The sequence below is a fragment of the Gekko japonicus genome, unplaced genomic scaffold (assembly GCF_001447785.1).
Source record: "Gekko japonicus isolate JY-2015 unplaced genomic scaffold, Gekko_japonicus_V1.1 scaffold1244, whole genome shotgun sequence".
NCBI classification, from domain to species: Eukaryota; Metazoa; Chordata; class Lepidosauria; order Squamata; family Gekkonidae; genus Gekko; species Gekko japonicus.
The window spans coordinates 499,716-509,687 of record NW_015170925.1 but is presented as its reverse complement, the minus strand read 5'-3'; the positions used below and the strand labels follow the sequence as shown (position 1 = coordinate 509,687).

At 47.1% G+C, this 9,972-nt stretch overlaps 2 protein-coding genes across 2 annotated transcripts in view; one reads left to right on the top strand and one right to left on the bottom strand.

Annotated features, from left to right (window-relative positions):
- The window catches only part of LPCAT3 (lysophosphatidylcholine acyltransferase 3), a 25,870-nt gene extending 20,955 nt beyond the window's left edge, over nucleotides 1-4,915 (top strand). The window contains exons 10-13 of the mRNA XM_015418802.1: nucleotides 968-1,115; nucleotides 3,509-3,667; nucleotides 4,068-4,194; nucleotides 4,299-4,915. Of these exons, the coding sequence (XP_015274288.1) occupies nucleotides 968-1,115; nucleotides 3,509-3,667; nucleotides 4,068-4,184 (424 nt within the window). The 3' untranslated portion in view covers nucleotides 4,185-4,194; nucleotides 4,299-4,915. The remainder of the gene's footprint in view (nucleotides 1-967; nucleotides 1,116-3,508; nucleotides 3,668-4,067; nucleotides 4,195-4,298) is intronic.
- A 453-nt stretch (nucleotides 4,916-5,368) lies between these two features.
- EMG1 (EMG1 N1-specific pseudouridine methyltransferase) overlaps nucleotides 5,369-9,972 on the bottom strand; it is a 6,420-nt gene continuing 1,816 nt past the window's right edge. The window contains exons 2-6 of the mRNA XM_015418808.1: nucleotides 9,622-9,723; nucleotides 8,735-8,876; nucleotides 6,618-6,676; nucleotides 6,115-6,264; nucleotides 5,369-5,723 (exon numbers count right to left, since the gene is read on the bottom strand). Coding sequence (XP_015274294.1) covers nucleotides 5,610-5,723; nucleotides 6,115-6,264; nucleotides 6,618-6,676; nucleotides 8,735-8,876; nucleotides 9,622-9,723 — 567 coding nt within the window. The 3' untranslated portion in view covers nucleotides 5,369-5,609. The remainder of the gene's footprint in view (nucleotides 5,724-6,114; nucleotides 6,265-6,617; nucleotides 6,677-8,734; nucleotides 8,877-9,621; nucleotides 9,724-9,972) is intronic.

The window sequence follows — 9,972 nt, the reverse complement described above, 5'->3', positions numbered from 1 at the left end:
CCTGACACCACAGCTAATAGCCATATTAGATCGCAGCCCCATGTTGCCAGAAGTGGGGTCATCCAGCCACACCCACCTTTTGCTTCTTATTCTGTTTACCTTGTTTGTTGTCAAAACCCAGGGCTTTTTTTTGTAGCAGGGGCTCCTTTGCATGTTAGGCCACACACCCCTAACGTAGCCAATCCTAATGAGTTTCTGCTGTTGGGTGTGGCCTGTTACGCTAATAAGTTCCTGCTGGGTGTGGCCAACTCGGGAGCCAGCCGGAACTCCGTTCCTGTGCGTTCCTGCCCAAAAATAGCCCTGCCTGTCATAATCTTAGTATTTAAAAGCAGTAGTGGCAGATGAGTAAAATGGGGGGCTGCAGTTAAAAATCTGTCCCACTGTAAGACATGTACAGCCCCACTAAATAGTGACACGGACAGAGGTGCCGTGGCTTCCTCCAAAGAGGGCAACTTCTTTACACTCTTCCCCCCCCCACAATGGACATGGAGAGATCACCTCCTTGTGAGGGGGGGGGGCATGGGCACGAACCCCAGGCAGAGCTGAAGCCCAGCATCTCTCAGGTAGAAATCACGCCATATAGGATAACTTTCTAACTGCGTGCGTTTCTTTGGGGAACACGTACATGTCCATGGCCAGAAATAAAATGCAGAAATATCAAACCTCAAGGGAGAACTGGCCAGCTCACGGCAAGCGGTTTCCTCAACCACCGTAGAATCCAGGTTCTCAGAAACTAGACTTCCCTTCTCTAAAAATGATTTCAGCCACACGGACAGAGATAAGGTCGAGCAATTGTAAAGACTCTTCCTTCAGCAGATCAGCCCTCCTTGACCCGTTTCTGTAGCTTTGACTGTCCCTTTCTGGTCCCAGTGGTATTAATAGCCTACAGTAACCCCTGGTGGCGGTCCCGCCCTTTCAGGCCGCTGAGTATCCGTTAGGCTAAGTTGCTTTGTTCTCCACCTGACAGCTACATCTACAAACGACTGAAGTTCCTGGGAAACAAGTTACTCTCACAAGCCATATCTCTGCTTTTCCTGGCCATCTGGCACGGGCTGCACTGTGGCTACCTGGTGTGCTTCCAGATGGAGTTCCTGATTGTCATTGTGGAAAGACAGGTGAGGACATCGTTGAAAGACGGGGGTGGGGGTGGGGGTGCTAGGTAACCCCAATTTACTGCTGCATGTTTGGCTGTTGTTAGAAGAGCCTGTCATTAGTGACAGTCGATCATCAGGAAGGATGTGGGAAGAGCTTCTTTGGTGACATCCGCTCTGCGAGCTCCCTCTGTGATAAGAACATAACAGCCCCAGTAGATCAGAGCAGTGGTCTATGTAGTCCACTGTCTCACACAGTGGTGCCAACCAGTTCTTCTGGAGGGCCAACAAGAGGGTTCGAAGCCAAGGCCTTCCCCTGATGATGGTGTAGCTGTTAGGAGCGGGCTCTAATCTGGGAGAACCGGGTTCGATTCCCCCCTCCTCCACATGCAGCTGCTGGTGTGACCTTGGGTCAGTCATAAGTTCTTTCAGGGCTGTTCTCTCAAGCGCAGTTCTTGGGAGAGCTCTCTCAGCCCCACCTACCTCATGGGGTGTCTGTTGTGGGGAGGGGACGGGAAAGGAGATTGTAAGCCTCTCTGAGACTCCGAGTGAAGGGCAGGGTATAAATCCAATCTCTTCTTCCGTCTCTTCCATTTAGTCACCTTGGCTAGTAGCCACTGATAGATCTATCCTCCATGAATCAATCCAAACCCCTTTTAAAGCTATCTATGGCTCTGGCTGTCCAGTGTTCCCTGAGTTAGTGTGAGCTAGCTCACAGTTTTCTAGCCTCCGGCGCACACATTTTTGTCCTAGCTCAGGGAGGAGGGCTCCAGAGGAAACTAGTTTATGCAGCAGCCAAATCGCTCGCTCACAGCTTTAATGTCACTAGCTCACAAAGCAGAATTTTTGCTCACAAGACTCCACAGCTTAGAAGGAGTATTGGCTGTCACTACGTCTTCTGGCACATTTCAAGCAAAGAAGTATTTCCTTCTGTCCATCATGATACATCAGGCTACAATTCAATGTATTGCGGCAGGCGTCAAGGTGGTGGGCCAGGCAACTGAAGCCTTTGTTGACTGAGAGCCAATTCATCCCACAGGCTAAGTTGTTTGTGAGGCCTTCCCCACCCACCCCTGATATTAGTGAAATAGGGATGCAGTGTGGCCACACACATTAGTAAAATATCCTATATATCTCCACCTATTATGAGATTGTAAGTATATTTAAATTTAATGAACTAATCATCTAGCTCTAACATACTGAGAGGAGATGAATAGAGAGTCTCAGGTAACTTACCACAATTAGAAAAGATACCTTTCACACATCTATCCCCCTTTTTTACATATTTATTGCTTTACTGTCCTTTCCCCCCTTAATTAAATCAAAACAACTGTTGACCTTATAACTTTCATGATACATCAGGCTACAATTCAATGTATTGCGGCAGGCGTCAAGGTGGTGGGCCAGGCAACTGAAGCCTTTGTTGACTGAGAGCCAATTCATCCCACAGGCTAAGTTGTTTGTGAGGCCTTCCCCACCCACCCCTGATATTAGTGAAATAGGGATGCAGTGTGGCCACACACATTAGTAAAATATCCTATATATCTCCACCTATTATGAGATTGTAAGTATATTTAAATTTAATGAACTAATCATCTAGCTCTAACATACTGAGAGGAGATGAATAGAGAGTCTCAGGTAACTTACCACAATTAGAAAAGATACCTTTCACACATCTATCCCCCTTTTTTACATATTTATTGCTTTACTGTCCTTTCCCCCCTTAATTAAATCAAAACAACTGTTGACCTTATAACTTTAGCTTGTTAGTTTTGTCCTTGCATATTTTAACAGTACAGCACACAGTAAAAAGTAGCAAAGAAACAAAAAACAACTGAGCTGAATTTTCCGCAAAATATTCACGAAGGGGACGTCATCAAACTGAAAGGCATCTGTTGTCTAAATTTATCCATATAATCCATCATAGGAAAATGCAGACGCCAAAGAAGTCCATAATAGGAAAATGAAGACGCGAAGAATAAATATAATCCTATGATGGATTATATGGACAGATTTAGAAAATGGATACGTTTCACTTTGATGAAGTCTCCTTTGTGAATATTTTGTGGGAAATTCAGCTCAGTTTTTTGTTATTCTTTGCATATCTTAAAACATCATCACAATGTTACATGTTAATTTGCTGTTCAGCCTCTAAGTTTGTACTCTACCTTCCATTCCAGCGTATTTGAAAAAGCGTGCATGCACCCAAAAGCTCATACCTTGAATAAACGTTTGTTGGCCTTAAAGATGCCACCAGACTCTAAATTTGTTCTACTGAATTACTGAACATTATTTGACAGCCTGGCTAATTGGACTTTGAGTCCATTTATACAGATAACGTCACTGTGGAATGTAATTCTGTTCAGGCATCTGAAGGCAAAGTCATTCAAAATGGCACCCTGTAACTTTCCTTGCAGGCGATCAGTCTGGTACGAGACAGTCCAGCGCTGAGTAAGCTGTCTTCAATCACCGTCTTGCGGCCTCTCTTCTATGTTCTTCAGCAACTTAACCACTGGATGTTCATGGGATATTCTCTGGTGCCATTTTGTCTTTTCACTTGGGAAAAGTGGATCAAGGTACTGAGGGACTCAAATTCCCTATGGGGAAGGGCTTGTCTCTCTTCCCCTTCTTTATTTGGTGTAGTAAAGTGCGCGGACTCTAATCTGGGAGAACCGGGTTTGATTCCCCACGCCTCCACTTGCAGCTGCTGGATGACCTTGGGCAAGCCATAGTTCTGTCAGAGCTGTCCTTGAAAGGGCAGTTCTGTCAAGAGCTCTCTCAGCTCCACCTACCTCACAGGGTGTCTGTTGTGGGGAGGGGAAGGGGAAGGAGTTTGTAAGCCGCTCTGAGACTCCGAGTGAAGGGCAGGGTATAAATCCAATCTCCTCTTCTGCTTTTTCTTGAGAAAGGGATAAGGGGAGAGAAGCAACAAGCCTGTCTAGCACTGACACACACACCCCCATCTTTCCTTTGCAGGTATACCAGTCTGTTTATTTCTTAGGCCATCTGTTGTTTTTCACACTACTGTTTGCGTTGCCTTTCCTCCGAAAAGCACTCGTGCCACGGAAAGAGAAGCTAAAGAAAGCTGAGTAACAACCAAAAGGTGAGAAGAGTGCCTACGGACAGCCGCTCTTAGAGAACACAGAGCTAAGAATGCAGCACAGCAGCTTTCATGTCAATATCTGTTTTTTGCTTTCCCTCTTTCAGATTGTACCACCGTGTGCATTTGTTGTGGGGAGTACAGAAGCATCAGCTGCCAAACTTGCTGCGTCCAAGCCTTTTCTGAGTGACAGAGGGAGGAAGAGAGCACAGGGGCTGCGACGCCCAGAAGGAGGGGGACCGGGCTGCAGATCCCCCCCACCCACCCCTCCGACACGTTTCCTTCTCTCTTGACTTCTCCCCCTTGGGACACTCCAGTTTTGGGAAAATTCAGATGATTGTAAAGCACTTGACGCAGCTGCCATCTGGGAACGGAGCCACCGCTTGACTTTTTCTACCTTCCAATTCTGCTAGATAAAAATTGGTCCCAGTTGGTTTTTCACTTACGCCTGGAGCTGCTTTTTCTCCCCCCACTTTGGCTTCTTCCTCGTTGGCCTATTTTTTCTTAGCGAATGACACGAAGGACAGTTGCCCGTAATACTTCCACACAGTCCTCTCCCCCACACTCCATACATGAACTAGGGCTGCCCCTGTGTCTTAACAGCAGCCTACGTGCCAGAACACGGGGCCCCCAGCGTGACGCCCGCCAAGTGGTTTGAGAAAGTGGGTGGGGCCCAGCAAGGCTTCTGATTGGCTATGTAGATTTAAAAACAACAACAACAGCACTGCTTTGGTAGCAGCTGCCGCCACAGCCCCTAGGCTCTTCACCGTGTGTCTGAAGATAAACTGTGGCACAGCCATTTTTCTAGCTGCGCCCACCACACGGTGTCAGAATTCCAAAGGTGCCCGTAGGCCCAGAAAGGTTGGGGACCCCCTGCCCTGAAATCCAGCTGGTGAAACTCTTCCAGGCAGGGACGATAGGAACGGCTGCATAAACTGTAGGTAGACTAGGATCGCAACTCCCATATCCTTGCTGCAGTTTCGCAGGACAGAAGCCATCGAACAATAACATCAGTCACTGCGTTGTAGGACCAGCACCCAAAGAGATGAGAATTACATCACTACTGGCTGCTGCATCGCTAGCCTGTCTGGTCAGCCACTTGTTTTAGTGTGGGGGGGGGGGCTGCAGCATTCTTGGCACTGTGGCAGGCTGGATGCTCTCTTTTTTTTATGGGGGGGGAATGCACACCAGCCAAGATCAGATCAGCCAAGGCTTAACGTTGAAACAGTCCTCCAGCTGCTCAAGAAGTTGGATTTCTCCCAATCTTAAAATGTTTATTTGCCACAAAACATACAAGACTATCTGATCTCTCCCACAGGGAGGGGGGAATGCAACAGGTACAACCCTGCAACACACTTAATTCCACCACCTGGAGCTGGCGCACTGAATTCAATGGCACAAAAGCCAGGTGAGGGAATTCACACTACTCCCCACATCTCCTCGAAAGATGTGGTGATCTTAGCGCAGGTCAAGGCAGCCGAGAGCGGATAGTTGCTGATTGAGATGGTCTTCTCCGTGTAGTCCACGCTCACCTGGGGAAAGAAAAGATGCCGTCACCGACCACCTGTACCTTCTAGGGAAAGTGGTTTGTTGCTATGACACTCAAGTTTTTCACCAGTCTGATTCTAGATGGATAGTCATCTACATCATGAGTTGACTGCCTTTGTTCTGTACACCCACCCTCCCACCAGGGTAGGCTGAGAGCTAGGTGAGAAATAATGTCTTTCAGTAAAAACAAATTAGAGCCACTCAGTTTTACAAAAGCCCTGTACAGCAAGCCAGTGGTTGCCTGTATTACAGAAAGCCAGGCAAGGTGAGACGTTGCTAGGGAAAGTGCCTTGGAAATATAGCCCACACGGTAACATCAACTACCTCCCAACAAGCATCTGAAACAGACCTGGTGGGCGTATATGTTCTCCTTACCGAGCCGTGGGCAAAAGCTCCCACAACGATGGCTACAGGGTCTGTGGCAGGGACCAGGTCACGAACATTTGTCACGGCAGGGACAGAAAAAGACGTGCCTATCTTCATGCAGCCCACGGGAAGGTGATCAGTCACTGGATTTTTAATCACCTACAGACAAAAATACAGGATTAGCTCGGAGGAGAAGTAGAAACAAAAGCAATTGTTCCCCATACAGAAGAAGACTGGATTTATACCTTGCCCTTCACTCGGGAGTCTCAAAGCGGTTTACAATCTCCCTTCCCTTCCCCTCCCCACAACAGATACCCTGTGAGGTAGGTGGGGTTGAGAGAGCTCTTTCAAGAACTGCCCTTTCAAGGACAGCTCTTGCCAGAACTATGGCTTGCCCAAGGTCATCCAGCAGCTGCAAGCGGGGGAGTGGGGAATCAAACCCGGTTCTCCCAGATTAGGGTCCACGCACTTAACCACTACACCAAAGTGGCTCGTACAGACGGTGATGTTACCTTTAACAGCTTCTGAGGACCATCAGCCGCTCTGACACTGAATTTATGCAGTAGTTGAACTAACGAGAGAGAGGCAGAGAGAAGATGCTTTAGATTTGAGTTACTCAACGGGAGATACAGTAAGACAGACAACAGCGCGTCCCACATTTCAAGGCTCTAGAGAGATCATTGCTGCTTTCTGATTAGTGAATACTGGGATCCTTTCCTTTACAAACAGGCCTACACTGAAGAATGATATGAAAGTTACCAGGCAGATCTGTGTCCTGTTATGTCAGCCATTCTAGCAGTGCCAGGCCTCCTTTAGGAAAGCCTCCAATAGTTCAGTCATACACCTGTAACGTGGCAACTACTGATCATAGAATATTAAGAGTTGGAAGGGACCTTGCAGATCATCTAGTCCAACCCCCTGCACTCTGCAGGAGCATAGCTGAAAGATAGCCCTACAACATACCCTCCCGAGGCAGTCTGTTCCACTGCTCAACCACTCTTACAGTTAGTATGGACATGAACTGCATGTTTTGGTTTGGGGTTCATGGCCAAACCACAAACTGGGAGGTTGGTTCACAAGCCAAACCAGTTCATACTGGTTCGTGATCCTGCTTTCTGCTCCCCCCACCCGCTTTTCACAGGGAGAAAAAAGCAGGGGTTTCCTTACACAAAGCAGTGGGGAGAAGAAAGCAGGTTTAAATGGCTCAGAGCGATTTGAACCCCTGCTTTCTGCTCCCCACCACTCAGCTGTGCTTTTTCCCCATGAAGAATAGAAAGTATGGGTTTAAATGGCTCGGAGCCATTTAAACCCCTACTTTCTGCTCTTCACAAACTGCCATGAATGCCTTAAAATTCATGGAAGTTCATGACAGCCCTTCCATTCGCAAACCACAAACTGCCCAAAATTCATCACAAACTTGTCCAACCCTAGTGATAACTGCTTAAAGTTTAACAGAAGGCAGTAGCCATGGACAGCCAGCATCCTATTGCCTGTAACTGACAGGGTGGAAAATGTATGTTACCAATGGACAGCTCTTCATAAAGTCCCATCAATTAGACACTCCATTGAGTTATGCTGATTCGCTGGAAAGCTCCAGTGAAAAACAGCTTTACTTCTTGGCTCACCTTCTCTAGAGTCCTTGAGAAGGTTTTTACCTCTCAAGCCTATTTCAGCTTCCTATTCCTTAGCTCAATGCCTGTTCCCTCAACTGATGTGTCTCTCCTCCCCATTCTGAATCCTAGCTTCCTTCACTGAAATGTTACTGCTTATCAGTTGTTTGGTGTTGGCACCTTTTGCTTCCCAGGAGAAATGTTTCAGTATTCTGTGATGTGCCAGGGATTCACTGTCACTCAGAAAAGTCGTAACCTGGAGAATACATGTGCCTTTTCAAGCCCTTTATGATGCCCTGGTGTAATGCGGCTTCAGCCCCTCCCCATGTCCTGCAGTTGAGCAAATGATGTGTGCCAGCAGGCCAGAGATAGGGGGTGAACATAAAAGAAGAGGTACACAATGGGGGAGAAGCCACTGCTTCAGTGTGTCAAGTGGATGCAAAGCTCTCAGAAAGAAAAGACAAAAAACAGCTGTGGCTAGAATGACCCAAAGATATGTAGCTGTGAACAGGGCTATTTTTGGGCAGGAACACACAGGAACGGAGTTCCAGCTGGCTCCCGAGTTGGCCATGCCCACCAGGAACTCATTAGCATAATAGGCCACACCTAACAGCAGAAATTCATTAGGATTGGCTACATAACGGATGTGTGGCCTAACATGTAAAGGAGTTCCTGCTACAAAAAAAGGCCCTGGGTTTTGACAACAAACAAGGTAAAGAGAATAAGAAGCAAAAGGTGGGTGTGGCTGGATGACCACACTTCTGGTAACATGGGGGTGTGGCCAATGAGATGTGATGTCAGGGTGTGGCCTAATAGGCTAATGAGTTTCTGCTGTTGGGTGTGGCCTATTATGCTAATGAGTTCCTGGGCTTTTCCCACAAAAAAAGCCCTGGCTGTGAACATCAGTCAATGAAGATGCCTTTCCAGACTGGATTTCCTGGCCAAACCATCCCTCCTTTTCCCTCTCACATTTCATTTCCCTCTCACATTTCATTTGGCGAAAGGAAGGAAGTTCTTACCCATAAGGCCACAGAAACGATCGAAAGTTCGAGGGATTCTTGTCTGAGGGTTGACTTCAATTAGGACATTCTTCTCTGTGTGGATATAAACCTGGAGAAGGCCGGCTCGATTCAGAGGACTGTCCATGAGCATCAGGAGACTCTGGAGGGAGGGAAACAAACAAGGTTCAGCTACTGAAAATGTGTAAATAAAACCGGATAGAAGATTTAAGCAGAGCACAGAAGAGTGAAATGGCAGCATCTGAGAGAAACCGTAGAGCTAAGTGCCCACGATAAAAACAGCAAAGGCCATAAGCATTTAGAAATTTTATTTATTAAATGTATTTATTAAATTTGATTCCTTAACCACCCTTCCCCGCTTATGCGGGGTTTAGGGTGGTTTACAACAGTTAACTCAGTACATTATAAAATCAATTAAAACAATGAAATCCCAATATCAAAACATTCAGAAACATTTAAACATTGAAAGCATTTTAAAACAAGATGGCAGTGCTAGCATTCAGTCATGGGGGGAGGGGGGGTGGCAGGCAAATTTAAGGAACTGTCACTGGCCTCAATCCAAAGCCTGGTGAAACATCTCCGCCTTACATTCCCTACAAAACTTTAATATGTTGGGCAGGGCACGGATGTCATTCGGCAGAGAGTTCCACCAGACTGGGGCCAGGGCAGAAAAAGGCACTGGTCGAGGCCAGCCGGGTATCTTTGGGGCCAGGGACCACCAGAAGATTCTGATCTGCAGATTTTAATGCCTTTGATTCAGGACACAAATAGAGTTGCCCAGGGCTATTTTTCTGTGGCTAAATTCCCCTGTAATTTCCCAGCTACTGCTTTAAAAACAGAGTCCCTCCGAGGGCCAGACTCACACAGTCTGCAAGCAACCCACATACTTGATGGGTGATGTCAGGTCGAACCGCTCCAGGGTCCCGCCCGTTCCGTAGCAGCACTGATTTATGCTTGTCGCAGTTCAACAGTTCATACGTTTTCCCAACCTGGAATCACGATAAAAAGGAAAACGTTATCACAAACATCATAGTTAACCTAGCACTCGATTTTCAGCAGGGGCCGCCAGGCATTTCAGAAGCTCGCAAGCTGGTCAGGAAGGCAAAGCACCAATCCTTCCAATCTGCCTCACCTCAGCACCAGGATTTCAGATGTTCATTGCCTCTGCGCACAGTAAGTGCATTTAGCTCTCAGTCTGGGGCAAGTGATGTTCTGTCTTCTTGGTGCTTGGGGGGGGA